The sequence below is a fragment of the Macaca thibetana genome, chromosome 11, assembly GCF_024542745.1.
Source record: "Macaca thibetana thibetana isolate TM-01 chromosome 11, ASM2454274v1, whole genome shotgun sequence".
NCBI lineage: Eukaryota > Metazoa > Chordata > Mammalia > Primates > Cercopithecidae > Macaca > Macaca thibetana.
In genome coordinates, this window is record NC_065588.1 from 85,929,978 (window position 1) to 85,954,910 (window position 24,933).

At 38.2% G+C, this 24,933-nt stretch overlaps 1 protein-coding gene across 6 annotated transcripts in view; it reads right to left on the reverse strand.

The window, feature by feature from the left end:
* ATP2B1 (ATPase plasma membrane Ca2+ transporting 1) overlaps positions 1-24,933 on the reverse strand; it is a 119,370-nt gene that overhangs the window by 55,559 nt on the left and 38,878 nt on the right. For all 6 annotated transcript variants that reach the window (XM_050748572.1, XM_050748570.1, XM_050748574.1 and 3 more), the window contains exon 2: positions 12,590-13,018. In XM_050748572.1, the coding sequence (XP_050604529.1) occupies positions 12,590-12,797 (208 nt within the window). In that variant the 5' untranslated portion in view covers positions 12,798-13,018. The remainder of the gene's footprint in view (positions 1-12,589; positions 13,019-24,933) is intronic.

The following is a 24,933-nucleotide window of genomic DNA, read 5'->3' on the forward strand; positions in this document are numbered from 1 at the left end:
TATATAAAAATATATATATATATATATACACACACACATATATATACACACACACATATATATATGTATGTATATTTGGCTTAGTTATATAGATATAGACATAGATTTGGTTTAGTTATTGCACCCTGGACAACAGTGAAAGGCTGATTTTTTTACTCTCATTTGCTGAATAACAGTGAAAAGTTAATCTATCACAAGCTCTAAAGGCTTCTCTAAAATGTCTCTGTTAGATTGATAAAAGATTCGCAAAGTCACATTAACAGGATACTTAGGATGATCTTTCTTAGAAGTGATAGGTGGTGCTATTGAATGTACCTATTGTCACTTAAGGTAAAAGGTATATTGTAGGACATATACTGTATGATGTAACATTTATTGTCTAGACTATGGAATTAGAAAGATATGAGGAGGTTAAGACAGAGCTAGTGGGATGAACATCCATTTTGCCATTCCTACACCCTACCGAGTAAGTCTTTAACCTTGTTGATCCTGTCAAACCCAGATATATCCCGATTAGTTAATGCAAAGTGTGTACATATGTACATTATTGTGGGAGTGTAACAGTACAGGCAGCAGTGACAAATGGTATTTTTCCTTAGTCTGTGTAAGAATGCTAGAGAAGCCAGGCACAGTGGCTCACGCCTATAATCCCAACACTTTGGGAGGCCGAGGCGGGCAGATCACCTGAGGTCGGGAGTTCGAGACCAGCCTGCCCAACATGGCGAAATCCCATCTCTACTAAAAACACAAAAATTAACCAGGTATGGTGGTGGGTGCCTATAATTCCAGCTGCTCAGGAGGCTGAGGCATGAGAATCGCTTGCGCACAGGAGGCCGAGGTTGCAGTGAGCCAAGATCACGCCACTGCACTCCAGCCTGGGGAAAAGAGCAAGACTCTGCTTCCGAAAAAGAAAGAAAGAAAGAAAAAGAATGCTAGAGAAGAAGGCAGAGATAAACAGGATAATATCATTTTTAACTTCTCATATTAAATCTAACTTCAATTTGTGTTTTTGGCAAGAGCCTATTCCAAGAGAACATCAAAGGAGGAAGACAGGAAAACAGCAGATTACTGTAAGACTCTCAGCTTTAAGTGCTTTAACTATTAATCTCACTGCTCAGGCAGGCAAAGAGTAGAAGAGGGAATATAAATACATTATTAGAATAAATAATGAGAAACGAACATATAGCTTTAAAGTAATTATCTACTTCATTGAAGGATTCAACAAGATTCAAAGATTTCAGAAAACTATCTCACTAGCAACTATAACAGGGTCCATACTGGGCAGTACCGAAAGTATTTTAGATTTCTCAGTTGGAAAAAAAAAAAAAATAGACTTATCAGTTGAAAGCTTCCAAAGAGCTCTAATCTTTCAGAGTCAATGGAAAGCAAGGCAGCAAAGGACTGCAGTAATAAGGATGACATTAGTCTATGGGTAGGTTTGTCTTATCTTGTGTTTGAATGCTCTTACTAGCAAAAAGAAAAAAAAATGGAGATAGTGGTTGTATCAGCCTAACTCACAGTGTATAAAGACTACCATTTACTGAATACATATGACATACCTGTAACACCTGATAATTATCACCACTAAAAAATAATTGGCCAAATCTTAACTTATATTGGTTATAACAGGGACCAATATTTTGTTACCACTGAAAAGAACAGTCACAGAGCTAAAGATAGCTTTAAAACATATCTTGAAGAGAGTATGGGAAGTAAAGGTCTTAAATGCTATTGTAATTCCTCTAAACTATCAACACACAGAAAAGCACACACCTAGGACACTACACCAATAAAACTATCTGGTACAGGAAGTAGAAGACCTAGGTTCCAGTTCACCTACTGAAATCTTGTGCAAGTCACTTAACTCTTTGGGGGTCAAGGGAGGGCACTAATATCAGCTGGCCAAACTTACAAGGTTGTTTTGAAGAACCAAAAGAGAAGGTATACACAGTTCATAAATCATAAACAGGCCAACTCTTAAGTAAGTGGAACACCAATTATAAACTGACTGAACACTAAAGTAATGTATTAATTCAATTTGAGGGACAATTAATTTCTATTAATAATAAACTTACACAATCTAAATATAATAAAACGAACAGTTTTGTAACAATAGTCTGTTTCCCAATAGATATTTACTGAATGTTTACTACTTCTAGGGATTGTTCTACATGCTGAGGAATCAGTGCGAACAAGAACATTCAATAAGTTTATACTATCCTGGAGGTAGACAATTAAAATAACTACAGACAAGTACAATGAAGACAATAAAAAAGGGCCACTAGAACTCTCTTACTGGGCTACTTTAGCCTTTCTAAGGAGCTAACATTTGGCTTCAGTCTGAACCTCCAGGGGTCAAGGGTGAGAAGACTTTCGAGCAGAACATTCCCAGCAGCGCAAAAACAAATACAAAGGCCCAGAGATCAAAACAAGATTAGAATATTTACTAGCCAGAAGCAAAGCCACTGTAGCTAAAACCCAGTGACCCAGGAGGAAAGAAGAGAGGGTCAAAATGGAAAAAGTGACCAAAGGTAAGAACATAGGGGCTAGGGAGAGGAGAATGGCATTCTCACCTTAAAGTGCAGTGAAAACCATTAAAGCAGAGTGGTGGTAACTACTCTGGATTTTAGAAAAATCACATAAATTGCTATCTGAAGGAAACTGAAGAGAGCAAGAGTGAAGGAAAAAGGCCAGTTGGGAGGCTGCTGCTTATAAAGTATAGATGATGGTGCCTGAATTTCGGTTTTAGAAGTGGAGGCAGAAGGGGATAAGTGGATTTGTCAGGTATTTTGGAAGGAGATCAGACAACGTACTTAAGGATTGGATGTAGGATGAAAGGGAAAGGGTTTTTGTTTTTTTTTTTTTTTTTTTTTTTTTGCGAGGGGGCGGGGTCTCCAAGCACTTAAGTGAGTGGATGGTAGTCATATTCCAAGACAGGCGATTTTGAGAACTGAAGAATTAGGAGGAAAGGGGAGGGAGGAGTTAATGGTTCTGTTTCACAGATTTAAACAAAACAAGTGGAGGTGTCTAGTAGACAGCTGGCTCTCCATATTCAGAACTCAAGGAGAAGTCTGAGCCAGAGTCATCAATTATATTGATTCTGGAGCCACAAGCCCAATGAGAGCTCTCAGAAAGTTAAAGCAGATAAGAAGGGAACTAGGCTGAGGCTACAGCGCTGGAGCACCCAACACTGATGTTCAAATAGGGCAAGAGGAGTGCAAGGCACCTAAGAAGAAACAGCCAATGAGGGAGGCAAGGAAGGCAGGGGAAGGGGGAACGGAACAAAACAAAACATGTTCAGGTACTACTACAGAAGCCCAGAGACGAAAAGAGGTTTTAAAAAGATGATTTGGCTGACTATGGCAAATGATGTTAAAAGGCTGAGTAACAGACCAGAGAATGGAACACTTTCTTTCACTAGATAGAAGCTGATGACCTTGTAAGGAATATTCCAGTGCACTGGTGTGGAAGAAAGTCTGATTAGGAAAGAGCTGAACAGAGAGTGGGAATGAGCAAGTGGAGACAGTAAGTATAGATAACTTTTTCCAAGAGTGTGATTCAGTGGGCAGAAATAATAAATCAGTAAAGATGAGTTCAAGTGGGTTTTATTTGCATTCTGTTTTTTAAAAGTAAGTGACAGACATTAAGACAAGTGACTTAATGACAATGATCAAGTGGAGAAGACAACACTGATGATATAGGAGACGAAGGGTAATACCACAGGTATTCCTTCGAAGAGGCCAGAGGCCTTGGAATTCAGGGCTGTAATGTTTGTCTAATACAGATCCAAGAAGAGGCTTCTACTGTAAGGAGGGAGAAAGTAAAGTATGCGATACAGCTAAGCTGGTGGAAATGGCAAAGAAATTACTGGTCCTAGTTTTAAAAAATATAAATGATACCAAACTATTAGGAATAACTTATAAAACATATAATGAGAAATCTTCTGCCTAATTGGCTCAGTTAATTGTAGAGTAGTGGCAATGAGGCCAAGGTCATGCATGGAATTGATCTTCTTATGGCCCAGTTAGCTTCACAAAGAGAAAATACAACCAAAACACATCAAAAGTAGCCTCAGAATTATATGCTTTTAGGGTCTGACTCCATCACTGTTTGGAGTAATAAAAGTCTGTATTTGATCTATGACTAGATAATAGCTCAGAAGTACTGTCTTTATATTTGAAAAGAACATACTATAAAATAAAATATCATTTATATTAAGATCTTAATGTTTTACAAGAAAATGTAGCATCCCAATTGCAGGGACTAATAAAATTATGTCCCAATTTAGGAAATAAAGTGGGGGGAATTTACTGGAATGTTGGATGAAGGTAGATATAACTGACAATCTCAGTTAACACACAGCACATACTACAGTCTTATCAAATTCTGTACTAGAAATTTTGTCAGTATTTGTGCATATATCATATGTATATGTGTGTCTGTATGTGTTTATATTACATGTACATGTATGTATGTCTGTGATATGGTAAGGATGTTTATCCCTTCCAAATCTCATGTTGAAATGTGATTCCAAATGTTAGAGGTGGGGCCTAGTGGCGGTCATTGGATCATGAGGGTGAATCCTTCATGAACGGTTTAGCATCATCCCCTTGGTAATAAGTGAGTTCTTGCCCAGTAGGTTCATGCAAGATCTGGTTAAGAGTCTGGGAACTCCTCCTTCTCTCACTCCTGCTCTCATGTAATGTGTCTGCTCCTGCTTCACCTTCTTCCATGAGTAAAAGCACTCTGAGACGTCCCCAGAAGCCAGGGAGATGCCAGTGCCATGCTTCCTGTATAGCCTGCAGAACTGTGAGCCAATTAAATCTCTTTTCTTTATAAGTTACCTAGTCTCAAGTATTTCTTTATAGCAATACGAAAATGAACACACACAGAAAATTGGCACTGAGGTGTGGGGCACTGCTATAAAGATACCTTAAAAAGTGGAAGCGGCTTTGTAGCTGGGTAACAGGCAGAGGCTGGAAGACTTTGGAGGGCTCAAAAGAAGACAGGGAGATGGGGGAAAGTCTGGAAACTTCTTAAAGACTGGTTAAATGGTTGTGACTAAAATGCTGACAGAGATATAAACACTGAAGTCCAGGCTGACAAGTTCTCAGATGGAAATCAGAAACTTATTGGGAACTGGAACGAGGGTCACCCTTGTTATACCTTCGCAAAGAACTTGGCTGTACTGTGTCCATGCCTGAGGGATCTGTGGAAGTTTGAACTTAAGAGTAATGACCTAGGGTATCTAACAGAAGACTTTTCTCAACAGCAAAACATTCAGGAATTGGCTTGTCTGATTCTAACAGCCTACTATTAGACGCAGGAGCAAAGGAATGACCCGAAGTTGGAACTTATAATTAAAAGCGAAGCAGAGGGTAAAAGTTTGGAAAATCTGCAGCCTGGCCCTGTGGTAGAGAAGGAAAACAAGTGGGCTGTGGTACAGTCACTTTCTAGAGAGATTAGCATGACTAAAAGAGAGCTGAGTGTTAATAGATAAGGCAATGAGAAAAAGGCCTCAAAGGCACTTCAGAGATCTTTGGGACAGCCCCTCCTATCACAGGCGCAGCAGTCTAGGTGGAAAGAATGCTTTCAAGGGCTAGGCCCAGGGTACAGCTGTCCTGCTTAGCTTCAGGACACTGCTCCCTGCATCCTGGCTGCTCTGGCTCCAGCCTTCGCTCAAAGGGTCCCAGGAACAGCTTGGGCCACAGCTCTGGAGGGCTCAAGCCATAAGCCTTGGCAATTCCTATGTGGTATTAAGTTTGCAGATACTCAGAATGCAAGTGTGGCGGAGGCTTGGCAGTTTTCCCCTAGATTTCAAAGGAAATATCAGAAAGCCTTGGTGCCACAAGAGGGGCTCTGCCCCTAGGCACAGAGTAACTCCCCCACAGTGAAACTCCACTAGGGCAGTGCCAAGCGGAATTGTAGGGTTGGAGCCCCTAGAATGAGTCCCCACCAGGGCACTGCCTAGTAGAGCTGTGGGAAGGGGACCATTGTTTTCTAGATCCTAGAATGGTAGAGCCACTGGCAGTTTGCATCCTAACCCTAGAAAAGCCTCAATCACTCAACTACAACCTAAGAGAGAGCCACAGGGGCTGCACCTACCTTATAAAGCCAGAGGCTGAGCTGCCCAAGGCCTTGGGACTGCACCCTTTGTATCAGTGTGCCCTAGATGCAGAATATGCAGTCAAAGAAGATTGTTTTGGAACTTTATTGACTGTCCTTCTGGGGTTCAGACTTGTGGAGGCTACTGCTCCTTTCTTTTGGCTGATTTTTCCCTTTTCAAATGGGAAGGTATACCCAATGCCTATCCCACGACTGCATCTTGGAGTAAATAGCTTGTTTCTGATCTCACAGGCTCATAAATGGAAGGAACTCATCTCCAGATGAGATTCTGGACTTTGAACTTTTTTTTTTTTTTTTTTTTTTTTTTTGAGATGGAGTCTCGCTCTGTCGCCCAGGCTGGAGTGCAGTGGCGCAATCTCGGCTCACTGCAAGCTCCGCCTCCTGGGTTCACGCCATTCTCCTGCCTCAGCCTCCCGAGTAGCTGGGACTACAGGCGCCCGCCCCTGCGCCCGGCTAATTTTTTCTATTTTTAGTAGAGATGGGGTTTCACCATGGTCTCGATCTCCTGACCTTGTGATCCGCCCACCTCGGCCTCCCAAAGTGCCGGGATTACAGGCGTGAGCCACCACGCCCGGCCAGAACTTTTTAATTAATACTGGAATTAGTTAAAACTCTGGGACACTATTGAGAAAGCATGATTGTATTTTGAAATTTCAGAAAGACATGAGATTTGGGGGGGTGGGAGGCCAGGGGTGGAATAATATGGTTTGGATGTCTGTTCCCTCCAAATGTCATGCTGAAATGTGATTCCAAATGTTGGAGGTGGGGTCTAGTGGGAGGTGATTAGATCATGGGGGCAGATTTCTCATGGACAGTTTAGCACCATCCCCTTGGTGATAAGTGAGTTCTTGCTCAGTTAGGTCACATGAGATCTGCTTGTTTAAAAGCGTCTGGGACCTCCCCCTTTTTTCTCTTGATCCCTCTCTCACCATATGATGTGCCTGCTTCCACTTTACCTTCTGCCATGAGTAAAAGCTCCCTGAGGCCTCACCAGAAGCCAAGGAAATGCTGATGCCATGCTTCCTGTACAGCCTTGCAGAACCATGAGGCCAATTAAACCTCTTTTCTTTATAAATTACCCTGACTCAGGTATTTCTTTATAGCAGTGCACAAATGGACTAGCACAGTCTGCATCATGGTGGACCTATAGCAGCAGCCAACCTGACTTTTCTAAGTGAGGGACACAGGAAAACGTGCAGACCAAGAAAGTACATAAAAATTTATGTTTATGTTTATTCTTCTTGGGAAACAATCTAATATTCTCATGATTTTCTCAATTTCAAAAGAGGAGGCGATCCCTTCCCTAACCGCAAATTTAAGAGACACTATTCTCAAGTCAAACTCACACATTCTTTCCCAAATGCCTACTATGTCACTGTGCACTAGGAATACAAAGGGAAATAACTCAGGATGCCTTTCCCTACCACTTGCCCTCAAAGAGCTCGTAGTTTAGTGGGGGAGACTGACAAGCAACCAGTTCAACACTCTGGGTTGTGTGTGTTTTGGGCTTTCAAAACTAAAGCTCGGGAGAAAATCCTGGACCTAATTTCAGCAACCACCACTTAAAAGCTTAGTGTCTCATTTGCTTTCTTGCCCTTTACAAGTCCATGAAGCCATGCCTCTTACTGAATACCACTTGGCACCTGCCTTTAATTTTTATGAATTCATTTAAAAACATGAATTCCTTTTTTAATGTAGAACTCTCAATAACAAACATGATAGTAGGGCTGGAGGCCTATATACCAGAAACCCTATTATCAAAAAGTCTACCATCCAACATAAAATATAACATAGATAACACAGGACCACGAAGAGATGAAAGATATACCAAAAGCTAGTGTAAAAATATAAGAATCAAGGAATGTGATTTAGAATATGACTAAGAAAGTCAATGCAAGAAAACAACAAAGATACAGAAGAAAAAAAAAAACTGTGAAGGTAATTTTATGCAGTTAGGATGTTAGAAGCAGGTTATTTTGGTATAAAAGTGCATTCTTGGATTTTGAGGACTAGAAGACAGATGCTTTCTCTAAGAGAGCCAAAAATATGAAGTTACAAGCCTCCATTCCAGTTCACCTTGCAATTTATATTTCCAATTTCTTTAGGAGTTAGGATGGTTAATCAGAACCACTGGGAAGTTTTTAATATGAAAATTACATCTGGTCAAAACACTTCCTAATGACCAGTATCACATGCATATGATATGCATACGATATTCTTCAAAACATATTGTTAGAAAACAAGTGATAAATGGGCAAGACAAAAAGGAATCACATAAATACAATTTATTGAATAGGGCATTCTTTTTGTTCTTGAGACAGGGTCTCACTCTTTTGTGGGATCACACATGGCTCACTGCAGCCTTGACTCAGGCGATCCTCCCACACTCAAGCGATCCTCCCACCTCAGCCTCCTGAGTAGCTGGAACCACAGGCATGTGTCACCACTCTTGGCTCATTTTTTTTTTTTCACCTTATTTTTTAAATGTTGCCCAGGCTGGTCTCAAATTCCTGGGTTCAAATGATCCTCCCACCTCAGCCTCCCAAAATGCTAGGATTACAGGTGTGAGCCACCATACTTGGTCAGGGTATGTTTTTTAAATGAAGAACAAATTGATAAGCAGAACCTTAAACCAAATTTTTTTTCACCATGTAATTCCAAAATGTTTTTTCCCTATCAAAAATTACTATTGAGAAGACTGCGCTACCTCTTTCTTCATATTGCAACTCTTTTACAAGCTAAGTGAACTGAACTTTTGTAACAGGCAACACACAACACGGTGGTGAAAGCATGGTCTCTGAAGCCAGAATAAGACTGGAGCCAGAGTGAGACTCTGGGTAAACTGTTTAACTTTTTTGTGCTGAGGGTTCTTTGGCTGTAAAATAAACTTGTTAAAATATTAACTTATTTTAATATTTTCAAGTGCTAATAGCCAATCTAGCACAAAAAAGTGTTATCTATCATAAGGATAAGCTATCATTTTTGTGGTTCTTGCCTAAGAAATGTCTTGGGTTGTTCCTCCATAATTTACAGAAATCCAGTATTGACACCCCCAATATTTCTGATTTCCCTTCTCCACTCATTTTTTTAAAAAACGTATCGCCAACACACTACACATTTCATTTAGTTGTCTTGTGAACTGTCTCCCCATGTGAACATGTGAAAATTAGGCAGAGATGTTTGTTTTATTCATGGATGTATACCCAGGGCCTAGAAAAATGCCTACTGCATGGCAGATACTAAAAAATACTACAAAATTTCAGCAATTCTAAGATGCACATATTCTTACATAAAGTCTCTAAAATTGTGATGATTTAATTATACACTGACAACTGCCTTCCAGTAACTGCCAGGCCCCACCACCTTTTTTAGCGGAAGTATATAAAACACAGGACAATCAATATCCTAAGTCTGAAGAAAGTATACGTCATCAATAAATGAATGAACTAAAGGGACAGGTAAGACAACTTCGGTTTTACATAATTGAAATTCACGTACTTTGAAGAATCATTGTAATTCTCACTTTCCCTGATTATAAACAGGTTATTCTAACAAAAGAGTACTTGCTGTCTAGTTCATTTCCTTGGACATACAAACTCCTAATTGCTTATTCCTGGTCATGTTTCATTTATTAACATTTGTATGCTTGATCAGTGACAAAATGTTTCTGAGTGAATTATTTCTACTAAGTTAAACTAAAACTATGAAGATTCTTTGGAAATAACATTCTAGTGAAGGCTGCTGCTGTTTTTTTGAGACAGGGTCTCCCTCTGTTACCCAGGCTGGAGTGCAGTGGTGCAATCATAGCTCACTGCAGCCTCAAACTCCTAGGCTCAAGTGATCCTCCTGGCTCAGTCTCCTGAATAGCAGAGATGCATGTGCCACCACAGTGGTTAATCTTTTTATATGCAGAGATGGGGTTTTGCTATATTGCCTAGGCCGGTCCTGAACTTCTAGGTTCAAGCAATGCTCCTGCCTTGGCCTTTCAAAGTGTTGGGATTACAGGTGTGAGCCACCGCACTGCTGTTTTCATTTGTATTTTCAACTGTAAATGTAAGTATAACGCTTAAAATGGCTTCCTTCACATTATTTTTAAAAGATCATTTCAAAAAAACAAATTGTGTATATATAAACAGTGAGGACAATAGTTTATACAAATTTTAGCAAATATTAAATTCACAATACTAGGAAGAACATGAGCAAACACTTTCTACGAATTAAAGAGGGGATAATAATGCATGAATTTATCTAATAGCCCAAAGCAGCAACAATTCACATAGAATTCTGAGTGGTAAGTGGGTATTTCTAGAGATTATCCATAGCTTCCAACATACTGTCAAAAGGGTATATAACTATCCCCTTATCAAATTTTAAAAACCACTGTACTAGATGCAAAATTTTCAGTTAACTTCACTAATTAAACCAATTTAAAAGGCACCGCTCCAAATAACAGCATGAAAGAAACTGTAGTGCAAACTTATGAGAAATCATGTCTATAAAAATGAGAAGGCATTCTCATTTTCAAGTGGTGGGGTATTCAGTTATCGGAAGACAAGAACTTTGATTAATAGAGAAATGCAAGTTAGGGTTAGGGGAAGTACAGGTTAGGGGAAGTACAGTTCAGTGAAGATTTGAAACTATAGCTCAATATTGCTTTTATGAAGAAACTATGTTGTTCTATTGAGGGCTCCTTACTGTTAGTGTTGCCTATCAACTTGATGATAAAACCATGAGATTTTAATGGTTAAGCTGAATTAACAGATCTACCAGCTGAGAACAACATACTAATGTACAAATCTCTAAGATGTTATAACTCAAAGTCAGTTTGCATAATGAATAAGCTTCAAATTTTGTCAAATTACTGTCTATTAAAGTCCATGGGAACTGTTTCTGATACTCTTAGTTATACCTTAGGTATGCAATCAATTTTGTCAAATTACTGTCTATTCAAGGCCATGGGAACTGTTTCTGATACTCTTAGTTATACTTTAGGTATGCAATCAATTTTGTCAAATTACTATCTATTCAAGTCCATGGGAACTGTTCCTGATACTCTTAGTTATACTTTAGATATGCAATACCATCTTAATGTATTAATAGTTGGGATTGATCTTGTAGTAATCAAACCCAACTACATTAAAATGGTATAACATATCTAAGGTATAACTAAGAAGCTGATGCTTCTAGTGGTTCCAATTTGAAAAGATCCAGAAAACCCTGAAGAGTTAACAGGTCTTGCAGGAAAAGAACATATTCCAAATAGTCTAAAGAAGCCCTGTTGGGACACGTGTGAATACTGACTCTGGCTTCCTCAAGATCATGCTACTTCAGAGAAATCAAAGTTGAATGAATTACATAGGTTACAAAGGTTTTAAATAATTTTAAAATATAATTTAAAGTTACTTAATTTTGTAAAAGCCTTTTTGCTATTACATTAAATATCATCTAAGCAATAGCATGGCATTAAATGTTTCAGGAAATGAAGAAAAATACTTTTGCTTAATTTCTCTAGAACTGGCTTTGGAATATATACTAATATACTTTAAAATTTTACATTAATAATTTCTCATCTTTAATAAAATAAATTGTAATCCCCATTCATCCTCATAAGTGTCCCTTCCCAATTCTGCCTTTACAATTTGGAAATGCTTTCCAGAAATGTCCTAACCTTAATTTTATGTTCAATCTGATTAATTTATAAAAGGCAACCTTCTGAAATCATTTCAAAGACCATAATGCCAGAAAATTATAATGAATTTTCCTTTTTGATTCTCAAAAAGAAAAACCTGCCACAAATACAAATTTATGAAACCAAAGGCTTCTGTGAAAACAGGGATATTCAACATAATTCAAAGACTGAAAACTAGTTTTATTAAAAGAAATGTCTGTTAGATGAAAAACTAACTTCCGTCTAATCTAGTTCATTTGCTTTAGGAACTCCTGAGCTAATTATTAAAGGTTAGGTTAAGCCTCATAAGCTAAAACCAACTCAATCAGCTACTGACAGTGACAACTATTTTAAGCCACCCAGCAAAATGAAGGATAGTGATCTGAGAGTTTATTTCCACCAAATCCCTGGGAGGCATCCAAGCCTGGTTCCATCCTTTATAGCTCAAAGGGAAGACAATCTTTTTATCATAAACAGGCAGCAGTAGTATGTATAATGGAACAAAATATTTCATCCCGCCAATCTAAAAGGGGGGGGGGGGGGGGGGGGGGGGGGGGGGGGGGGGGGGGGGGGGGGGGGGGGGGGGGGGGGGGGGGGGGATATAAATTAATTTGCAACATTTATGTGTTATTATAAAAATACTTTACCTGTACTAATCTGATAACCCATTTTTAATGTCACTATAATTATCTCATAATCATACAATCACCAACATAATATAAGCATGCTTATTTTTAAGCCCAATATATAGAACTCCTTGCACAAAGAACCAAAAACAAGCATAATAAAACTCACCTTCATTGGGAGATGTTTTCAATTTGGTGCAAATTCCATAGACATCTCCATAGCTTTCCTGTATTTTTCGTAATGCATCTGTGGACCTGAGCTCCATGAGAGCCCGCAGCTCTGCGAGCGTAATTCCAAAGTCTCCATCATGATTAGCTTCCTTCAAAGAGTTTTTCACACCACTGTAAGCAACTGAGTTGTTTGCCATGTCGCCCATTACAAGTATAATATATCAGAAGGAAAATGTTTCCCAAAAGAATTTAATTTTCACTTGATGTATTTCCAAGATGAAAATCTTTTAAATATGAAAATCTTTCTTAAACCAAACACTCATTGTATGACTTTGTAAAGCAGCATCAGCAGCAACATTTCCCAGAGAAGTATCTTGACCTTTGGCCCATGACTAGTTTCTCCGTATCAATCATGAGATGTACACATCTGTAAGAAGAAAATATTTAAAAGTTAATAAAATCTATCTTAAGAGTATTATGCACATAAGCATATTTTCTAAATGTCATCAGGTAGCTAAAGTACATTATTTAATAACATAAATAGTTTTGAACTTCAGTCTTGTGCTTTTAAAGTGTTTTGCATAACAGATCAAAGTATAACTTTTAAATAAATTGTGTATCAAAAGACATTAGATTACATCAACATTAAATGAAACTGCACTTCACATGACTGAATTTTATGATCCACTCAGCATTAGTGTTATTGTTCCAGGCATTATGCTAGTTGTTTTAAATTCATTCTCTCACTTAATCATTACAATTTAATCCCATGAAGTATGACTCCTTCTTCTTCTACTGAGAAGAGCAGACTTCAAGAAAGTGAGTTTTCTGCCCAGCTAACAAATGGTTGAAATGTCTGAGGTGGACTGTATCCAAGCCCAAGTTCTTTTTAATATTATACTTGGATTTCTCTCTGCAAATCTTTCATATGGAATAGCGCCTGAAAGGACAAAAAGCATAACAGATCCTTTAATATTATTATTTCCTGTAATTCTCATTGGCCACTCTGTGACTCTACCATCTGGCTGTCAAAAACTATACTCTATATGACTTATCACATGTCACCACCTCAGGTCTTCCTTTGACCCCCTATCTAAAGAAATTCTCTACTCTTTTGTTTTCCTTGCCCAGTCTTATTATTACCTAAATTTATCTTGTTCATTTGTTTATATGTTATTTGTTTCCCTCCATCTACAGTACTAGTTCTGAGGGTACAGTTTGTCCATTTCTACATCTTGAGAACCTAAAACTGTACCAGACACATGGTAGACACTCAGTAAAAGTCTAAGGAATGAATACATGCATTACATTTATTTCTTCATCATACTTTCAACTCCTCCTATTATTCTAATCTGACTAAAGATAAGCTTTCTTCTCCATACAATCACCTCAAAGTTAACATGCCCAATGATGGACTCATCTCATTCACTCATTTAACAGCTCTGCCACCACCATTATACTTATCAGCTCAGCTAGGAATCTTAAATCATCTTTGATTCCATCCTTTCCGGCTTCAGTCTGTTACTAAGTTAATTCTACCTTTGAAAAGTCTCTTCTGTATATAACCCCTTCTTCCTGATCTTCAAGTTCTTCTACGCAAATTAGAATCACTAATCCCTTGGTTCTTCCTCATTCTAATATCTCACACATACAATGTCCTGAGCATTCTGCTGCTACATTTAGTTTTTGAAATAGGCATCATGCCACTAAATCTAAACCTACAAGATGAAAATGCAGCCCCACTGCTCATGACTCTCTTGCTCCATTTTACAGACTCAACTTCTTTCCACCTCAAGCAATCTACCTGCACTCAAAAATATTTTTTAAATGTTCGATGATTAGAACTAGAAAAGATTAGAATGGCCAATGCAATAAATCTTCAGCTATGAAATTGTTATGAAGATGTCTGTAATCATGGTATATGGTCCTCATACTTCAGCATACATCAGAATCACCCGGAGAATTGGTTAGATTGCTGGGCCCCACACCTCAAGCATTTTTAGATTCAGGTAGATTAAGGTGGGGCTCAATAATCTGCATTTCTAACAATTTTGGGGGTGAAGTTGATGCTATCAGTCTAGGGAGCACACTTGTGAGAACAACTGAACTGGAGAATGGGCTAAAAACTTAGAATCTGTACCAGTGAGTTCAGGATGGCTAGGTGAGAAAAGTTTGCTTGCCTTAGGTTAAATTTGCAAAGACGTGATAGTTATAGATTCTGCAAGACATTTTCTTGCATTGCCTGCTTCCTCCCACTTCACAAATCCTTATGCTTGTCTAATTATTACCAATTTTACTCATCTCCTAGGCAAAGTGGGTTCCCTCCTACGCACACATCAATAATAATCCAACTTGAAAAACTGGAGAGGGTGGTTATTTGATAATCTCCTTAGGTTTCTATATCCAGAGTCTGTTGGCCTGAACATCACACTAACCTTAAAACAGATTATTATTTAACAAATAAAATAATTAAGATAAGTCTGTGTGTTGAGGGCATGTTTGTTCATCTGTCCTCTGGTTTCCACAAAGAGGAATTTTCCTCAACAACTCCTGGCCTGCTACCTCATCAATCATCATGGATGTGAAATGACCCTGCCTGGTAAGAGATTTTGCTAGAGAAACTAGACATATGTAGCTTCTTCACCTCTGCCTTCTGTGGGGAGCCAGATATCTGTAGGACTCACGTATTCTGGTTTGAATTCTTAGGGGCAGACCCCAAGATTTAAAAGCCCACTGGAGTGGAGGTAAATAATTGCTTAGTTCTGGGTTCAATATTAGAGCCTTGTTGTCACACAAAAACCAAGTCATCCATTCCAGCTTTCAGAAGTAATAAAACTGATTTTTTTTATTCCTATGTGCCAATTTGTCTTCTCTTCACAGAATTCAAGCAGGAGAAAAGACTGTTATTCATTGAATGCCTTTGAATTCCTCAACAACAGGGATACGTAACACAGCTAAGACTGGAACCTATATCTACTATACAGCCTCCACTTTACGTCTTCACATTTAATAGGTCAAAATGGAAGTTTTCGTAGGTCACAAAATCATGAAATAACACCAAATGTACCCATTTATACAATAAATCAGAACTGAAGGACCACTGTCGTATTTGCTATTTGCCACCTCAGCATCCCTTTCCTTATCTTTCAGCAATAGCCTCACTTTTCATTTAGGAATCTGTGCTTCCCCAATGCTCAACAGAGTCTGAGCAGAGTTCCATGCCCATTCCCAGATATCCCCAGCAGTCATGCTGATCATCAGTTCTGGAATGTGCATGTGACCTAACAAGAGCCAACGGGTGGTAACAAGACTTCTGCTGTGACTCTGGGGGGCAGACACTTGTTTATTCTAATTGAACTTAAATCTGAGAGACACATGAAGAGCTACTGTGGTCATCTGATACCACAAGGGGAAAGTCTCTGAAAATGGATCCAATAGACAGCACGTGGAGCAGAGAGAGAGAGAGAGAGTAAGCGAGTGAGCATGTGCTTGTCAATCCTGGACATCAGTTGAGCCCCTGGGTCAATCAGTGACTAAAGTTTGTCCTATCACTGATCTTTTCCATAATTTGTCAATAAATGCCCTTCCAGGGTTGAGTCTTCTACTACTTTGCAAGACACAGAGCTTTGATAAGCACATGATTATTAACCATGCTCAATTCCCTCACTGTTTAAAGAAAAGGAAGTCCAGACAACAGCACCAAATGCAAATGAGCCACTTTCCCAAAGTGGACCTATTTGAATTACCAATATCCTGCAAATTATACAGCAGGTTGTTGTCTATTTCTAGATCATCTATAGCTCCTTTTACTATTTTCTTTACCTACTCTTCCATTCATCTACTTGGCTGATTGACAAAAATACTAAGGACAATAAAAAAGTTTTGCTTTTCACTTGTTAGCTACAACATGACAATCAAGTGAGACAAACGCTCTTTGGGACTGATATACAACAGCAAGCAGAACATCTATTTTGCTTCTCTTTGTTCTCTAAAAGAATTTTATCTACTATTTGAAAAGTGTAAGAAAAAATGTTAAGTGGAAGCTGAGGCCCAAGAAGAGGGAGATTTTAAAGAAAGCACATGTAGGCCACCTGGCTTACAAAATTTAGCCCAGAATAAATGTTGTCTCTGAACAAACTACTGTTGGTAGTCTTTGAGGTATTACAAAACACACACACACACACACACACACACACACACACACACAAAGGTAGCTGAAGACTGGAGTTGGGCAAAAATGGTTACAATATTCAAAAAGAACAACAAGGTGGATTTTTACTGACATATAATCTTTACTGTGAATGGGTAGGGCCTTAGAAAAAGACAAAAGGATGATTATATCCTAGTAGTTAGTAGAGCTCACAAAGAGACAGGTTGGTTAATAATATAATTTCAATCAATTCCTTCCTTCATGAGGTCACTTTACAGATCAAGCAAAAGTTGTGTGAAAGTTATCCAGACTCAGCCGGGCGCGGTGGCTCACGCCTATACTCCCAGCACTTTGGGAGGCCGAGGCGGGCGGATCATGATGTCAGGAGATCTAGACCATCCTGGCTAACATGGTGAAACCCCGTCTCTACTAAAAAACACAAAAAATCAGCCAGGCTTGGTGGCGGGCGCCTGTAGTCGCAGCTACTCGGGGGAGGCTGAGGCAGGAGAATGGCATGAACCTGGGAGGCAGAGCTTGCAGTGAGCTGAGATCGCGCCACTGCACTCCAGCCTGGGTGACAGAGCGAAACTCCGTCTCAAAAAAAAAAAAAAGATTTTTAAACCTAGAGGAAAAGAGAATCAGTATACGATTTGATATACTGGAATAATTTAAATGTTAAGTCAAATTTTGATTAGTTTTACTACATGTCTCAGTAAAGTATTTAAATCCAAAACTAGTATTTACAAAGGGTCTTAATCCATGACTGGTTCTATATGAACACAAATTATTGATTTAGGGTTTTTAAAAAATCTTCTAAAGATAAAGACACTTTATTTTCATTCATTTAATGAGAATATGAAGTTTTAAGTTTCAAATTTTTAGTTCTTTGGTGTTTAGAAGTCAATGTGTACCACCTCATAAATTAATATCAACTTTGACCTAACTGTACACAATTAGAGCTTATTCCCTGGACCCAAATATACTAATATGATACCTTAATCAGAGTAATTACTGATTTTTTGGATTAAGCAAGTATACATTTTTATAAAAGTTACTAAACCAAAATCAAAATAAAACACTATTTTAAAAAGACTTTTCCGTTAAATCATGGTCTCAAAGTAAAGAATCCTAGAATTTAACAGCTAAAGGGATGCTGGAGATCAAATCCAATAGTTCATTTTATGGCCATTAAAACCAAACACTCATAATGGTCTACTTCCAAAATGGATAGAGATACTTATAAAATAAAGCAAACATTAAATACTCACAAAATCATTAAACATGAGAGTAAATAGCTGCAATTAAAATCGCAGGATAAACAATATACAAGTTTTAAGGAGGCTACTACTATCAGGGAAATAACTGGCACTGTACTTTAAAACTGGTACTGACACCCTAACCATTAGATGCACCATTTGACTGACAAAGAACTAAAAAATAATTTTTGACTACAGGCTTTCAAAAAAGAACTCAAGAGATCTCCATTTTCATTGTGTGTTTTTTATTTTGTGTGTGTTTCTTTCTTTAACATAAGATGAATTCCACTTCCTTTACACACAGACATAGTTACAGCAAGAGCGATAACTAGCCTACATAGCTGTTTCTCACTGTGGTTGCTATGGCATTTTATTGACAGTGACAGCTACCTCATGAGTTAAAAAATCCAGGCCTACCCCACCCAGTCCTCCTAGATAGCCGCAGTGATTCTCAATCAATGTGGACAATCTGAAACTTAGCACTGTAAATGTCCTATAGAAGGTTTGGATAGTATACTACATAACTTAGCCTAAATTTATGGCCCATTACACCGAAAAGTTATTTAAAGGCAAAAAACCGTGCTTTATCCATCTTTGATCTCCATATCTTATCAAGAGAGACTAGGATCTTTTTTTTTTTTTTTTTAACACGAGACTGGAGTTTTATTATTACTCAAATCAGTCTTCCAAAAAGACTATGATCTTTCAACCTTCTGATGTAGTCACTTTCTGCAGAAAGACAATAACGTTTTACCTGATTCACACCCTAAAAATTTGAAGTCTTTCAACCATGATAATTTACTGTAAACTTAAATATAAGTGTTTGCATGTAATATCTCACTCTCACGGTGAAAGGAGCAGATGGTCTATTATTATACATATCAAAGAGACACTACAAGATTAAGAATGGTAGAGTTTATTCTACAAAGTTTTGGTACATTCAAATTATTTCATTAAAATGTTTTAAAGAAATCAAGGAATGACTCAAATTTAAATTTACTCTTAACTCACATTTTTCACTTTTTAAGGGGCTTAAAGAAAACAAGCATACTCACATAAAAGATCATTAAGCCTATACTGCTTGTTTAGAAAAGTAATTTATATTAGATGAGTAAAGAATAACATATAAACAAGAGTAAATTCACCAAACAAAATTTTAGTTTTACAGAGCTGATAAAGCAGAAAATAAGCATTATCTAAAATGCCTGATTTATTAGTCTCAAAGGACTCCTAAATACCATTGCTGTGTCTGTGTTGACTAAAATTAGTCCTACTCCCCTAAGTAACTTACTTATCTAGTAGACTCTTCCAGAGGCAGAGACTAAGTACAGTGCTTTAAAGGGCAAGTTACAGCAGTTACAGCTGCTGTCAGTTATAAACTTGGCATGAACACTTTAGCAAATCTCTCAGAGTGGGAAACAACTAGATTAGAATAAGGAAGGCATTAATTTGTTCTTCTATTATAGCCTTGATCACACAGCTGCAATGATTTGTTTACCGCTCTGTCTTTCCCAATGAACTGTAACTCAAGGGAGAATCTGTGCCATGCATTTTTTTTTTTTTTTTTTTTTTTTTGAGACGCAGTCTCGCTCTGCAAGCTCCGCCTCCCGGGTTCACGCCATTCTCCTGCCTCAGCCTCCCAAGTAGCTGGGACTACAGGCACCTGCCACCTTGCCCGGCTAGTTTTTTGTATTTTTTTAGTAGAGACAGGGTTTCACTGTGTTCGCCAGGATGGTCTCGATCTCCTGACCTCGTGATGCGCCCGTCTTGGCCTCCCAAAGTGCTGGGATTACAGGCTTGAGCCACCGCGCCCAGCCGCCATTCATTTTTAACTCCAGCACTGTCTGGAACATAGAAGGTACTCTTGAACCATAAGCTAAAATAAATTTGGAAAACAGATTTTACAATGGAAGCAACCACAATTTAAATAGCAGAGCTAAACAAAACTTTCTAACACTTTGTTTAAAAGAATACGTTAGGTGTTAGATGAGTTAAGAGAAAGTCACAGCATTCAAGGAGTTTTCAAACCATCTTGGTATGCCAGATATATTATAGCTTTCCTTTAAATCCTTTTAGACAACAGAATAAGTTAAAGGATATTTCAGATTTTAAAATGAATTACACGCCTGCTACATGGCAATGTTTTTTAACCAGGGTCTTAGATTCTTCAGGGTATGCAAAGAAATAATACTGAATTATAATATTTCATACAGCCTGAAAGAAATAATACATTTATTTGAAAAATAATTTGTTACGGTTATCTATGCTAAATAAAAATCTGCCAAATAAACATGGTAATAAAGTTGGCAAGTAGGTCTAAATAATAATAAAAACAATCTTACCCAGTAAAGACCATTTGGTGAAAAAAACACTTAACTCCATACCTAACTATCATTCGCTCCAAAATTTGCTGTTTCTACACTATCTCCCACTCATAAATCAACCTATTACAATCTAGATTCCTCTTTTATGCTGCGTTGAAACTACTCTTCCAGGTGACCACTGACCCCTTGTGTTCTTAAATCTAATGGATACATTTAGCCCTAATCTAACCTACTAGCAACCTTTGCTACTGCTAATCACTCTCTGACTATTGAAATGTTCTGCTGCCTTCATTTCTCTGATGTTTGACTCTTATTCCCACTACACTGTCATCTCTAGCTGCTTGTTTTCACTTTCCACTGTTTGTCCCTTTTTCGAAGGAGTCAAAAGGAGTCAGCAGGGAGGGGTTGGATGGCACAGCAGCCTTTATAATTGTTTTCATCTGTTTTTAGTAAGAGGAAACGAGATTCGTTTATTGATAATAATTTATTTGCATGTGCATTTACAGGGCCTATTTATTTTGTTTCTCTCATATTTCAGAATTCCATAATTCAATTAAAATGATGAAACCACACTGTAACAGTCTGGCTCAGTGAAAGTGTAAAAAAAAAAACCACCCAGTTTTCTTATCCTAAAGGCCCAAGCACAGCTCCTGTTTCCCACAGTCTTTAGTCTATAAAGAAACATGCCAGCCCAAAGCAGAATAGGTGACTCGCCTCCCTCCCTGGGGCTGTTAGATAACTATTTTGGCTTTTGATAGCTGTCATTTTCAGTACAGATTATAAATTCATGCCAACAGAGTACTTAATTAAGCAGAATATATGATAAAATTTTAATGTGAATGATCTCAAACACAGGTATCGTGAACTATAGACATTTTTGGTCTATGGTCAAGTCAACTGGTATCATCTTATCCCAAACATTTATGATACCTGTCTTTTGGGAGGTTGGTCTAATTTTGCAAGGTTGTACTTACAAAACAAAAAACAATCCCTCTGAATTTACCAAAACCAGAACAAATTTAACAGTTAACACACTAGAGATTAGTGGTTCTTAAACTTCAGCATGCACCAGAATCACCTCAATCACCTGTGAAAACACAGATTGCTGAGCCTCATTCAGTAGATCGAACACTTCATGAGACTGTCTAACAACTTCTCAGATAACAGTGATGCTAATGCTACTGGTCTGGAGAGCCACTACTGACAATAAGTGTAGCCTCAACTTTGACTAGGGAACAAACTGCTGAATTGTCATCTTGATCCAAAAGTTTCCTCAAACAAATATAAGCAAATTACTCATGGTTCTTTTTATTATTATTATTATTATTATTATTATTATTATTTTTTTTTTTTTTTTTTTTTTTTTGAGACAGTCTCGCTGTGTCGCCAGGCTGGAGTGCAGTGGCACAATCTCAGCTCACAGCAACCTCCGCCTCCTGGGTTCAAGCGATTCTCGTGCCTCAGCCTCCTGAGTAGCTGGGATTACAGGCATGCGCCACCATACTCAGCTAATTTTTGTATTTCTAGTAGAGACGGGGTTTCACCATGTTGGTCAGGATGGTCTTGATCTCCTGATCTCGTGATCCCCCGCCTCAGCCTCCCAAAGAGCTGGAAGTAGAGATGTGAGCCACCACACCCAGCCTATTATGGTATTCTTGATGTGCATGGATAACTGAAAGCAGACTACTTTCTAAAAACATTACTTGAGTTGGTACTTTTTTTGTGTTTTGATTTTTAGTACCAAGTATACTAATATTTTTCCATTTAAGCCTTATAATACACAAATATACATAAACACTGCAAATAATTTAAAAAATGTGGAGACTCATATTGATACATTCTGAACATATGTTAAATTACTTTAAACACCTAAAAAGTATTAAATTTTTAAAAGTTTAACAGAGAACTTTAGATACCTACCTTCTCTTGTCATCCCACAAAATAAACTACTTTGTTTTCTCCTATTCTATTGTTCTATTTAGGCATTTTAGAAACCTTTCATCTTTACAGTAAGTTTCCCAGTAAAATAAGCTTTTGAAAAGCTCAAAAAATAAAGTTAATTTTATATAATCCTGTGCAGTTTACCAAATATAAGAACATACTATATCTCCAGTTAAATATGAGAACCAAATGTTCTATCATTTTCCAGTCTCGCTGGTGTTGAAATTTTCAGCTATAGTCAAAGAAGAGATTTCTAAATTAAAACTGTGTTTTTCCTTCTGTTCAGGAGCTAGAAGGCAACATGAACACTTGAATGTCACACCAGCTGCTCTGTCGGCCTACTCAGTTCTTAAGAGCTTCTATCCTGTCAATTCACAAGAACCTACACTTACATGCTTAAGGAAACAGGATGCTCATTATGTCACTGAAAAGAGCTCACAAAAATAAAGTTGGCAATATTGAAAGAGGCATAACTCTTATCTGTAAATTTAACATGAGCTTTCTGTTTTCTTAATTAAAAACTCTAGATTTCAATAAGATTTATTCTAGTTCTTCACCAACTGAATAGAGAATTAAGGGAAGAAGGCACTTTCCCATTTATTTCTTTTTATTTATATAGTTTGATAGTTGATGATCTTTTGCAATTTCCAGCTGTGATTATTAAAGAACAGTTCAGTAAATCAATACTCACTTTTACAAAACATTTAAATAATCTGGCTGGAAATTAAGGTAAATTCTATTTTAAGAAGATACCAGACAAGAATTTATTTGTGGTTAACTCACCAAAGTGCAAAGAACATGGGCAACAGGGAACTGCTGAACTGTAACTCATTCCATCACAACATGATGATCCTTCAAACTCTCTGGTTTCACACATTCCTGACCTTCATTCTAAGACTTTGATCTGTATTCTCTACCTGCTATTTAAGGGGAGGGCCACAAGTTCAAACTTATCATCCCTTGGAATTGTTCTATTTTCAAAATTTCCTCTCCAGTGAACAACTTATCTCACTTTATTTCTCTTCACTTCTACTGAACCTTGTGTATACATTCCGACCTACAAGCTCAAAGGTAGTCAAGATCCTTTCTAATCAACACTTGCCTCCCTAAAAATGCTTACTTCTCAATGGTCAGCGACTCCAGCTTGGCTCTTATGTCTCACTTGCTCTTTATCCTCCTACCACCCATCTGGTTAATTAGCTACCCCTGAATAGACATACCATCTGGCTGAGCAATGTTGGTAAAAGTTTAAAAACTGAGTTCTTAGTTCCATCACAATTTTTTCTCAGTCATACATGATCCACGGACACATCTCTAACTTCCTGTTATGTTCCTCTTTCAATTCCAAGACTTTCTTAAATTACTCTAGCTCTTTCCAGGGTCCTCAAGTCTGCTCTAAGACCTTGCTTCCTTGATTGCTACACTGCAAGCTACCACCACTTCCATCCCCTTTCTCTTGGTTTCCTCACTTAGACTAGCCAGTATTCAGATACATTCTATTACATAAAAGACCATTTTTCTCTGTCCACCTCCCCGCCACAGAAAAAAAAAAAAAAAAAGTCTCTCCTGGATTTTTTCTTTTTTTTTTTTTTTGAGACAGAGTCTTGCTCTGTCGCCCAGGCTGGGGTGCAGTGGCCGGATCTCAGCTCACTGCAAGCTCCGCCTCCCGGGTTTAGACCATTCTCCTGCCTCAGCCTCCCGAGTAGCTGGGACTACAGGCGCCCGCCACCTCGCCCGGCTAGTTTTTTGTATTTTTTAGTAGAGACGGGGTTTCACCGTGTTAGCCAGGATGGTCTCGATCTCCTGACCTCGTGATCCGCCCGTCTTGGCCTCCCAAAGTGCTGGGATTACAGGCTTGAGCCACCGCGCCCGGCCTCTCCTGGATTTTGATAACCCATTAGGCTATTCTTTTCTCCCCCCTCCTTTTATCCCACTTCTTAAAAAGGTCTATTCGCAATGCTTCTTCCTAATGGACCACTCTCACCTTGACCCTGACAAACTGGATCCATTCTTTAGTCCACACACTACTAAGATGGCTCTCTATGAAGAGCCATCTTCTATTAATGCTTCTATTAGCCATCATCTATTAATGATCTCAAACTTTTTATCAATCCTCATCCTCCTCTATACTTCTGTGTCATTTGACAGTACTGTTCCCTCCTGTCCATTGTATCATTTACTTATTCTCACAGGTCTCTTAATTCATCCTCCTCTGCTCACATTCACCCCCTTTAAAAATCTTTACCACACCTTAAATGAGGGTATTACCCAGGGATCTCTCCACAGGCCTCTTGGCAACTCATACCATATTATGGCCTACATCTACCACCTTAATCAAGTGCCAGGCGATGTTCTGTTAACAGACATTTCTATTTGAGTATCTTGCCGTACTTCAAATGCAATCACCAATATTAAACTTATCACTGTCCCCCAACACCTGTTGTTCTCCAAAGTTCTTACCAGTCCCAAAGGTATCTGAGTAAACTCTACGTCCAAGGCTCTGTCTTCAAACAGTTTACAGCCTAAATGAGGGAGAAAGACAAGCATACTAGCAAGTACAATTAAGTGTTGTACACTGCTGAAAGAAATCATAGGTGATACAAACACATGGAAAAACATTCCATGCTCATGGACTGGAAGAATCAGTATCGTTAAAACGGCCATACTGCCG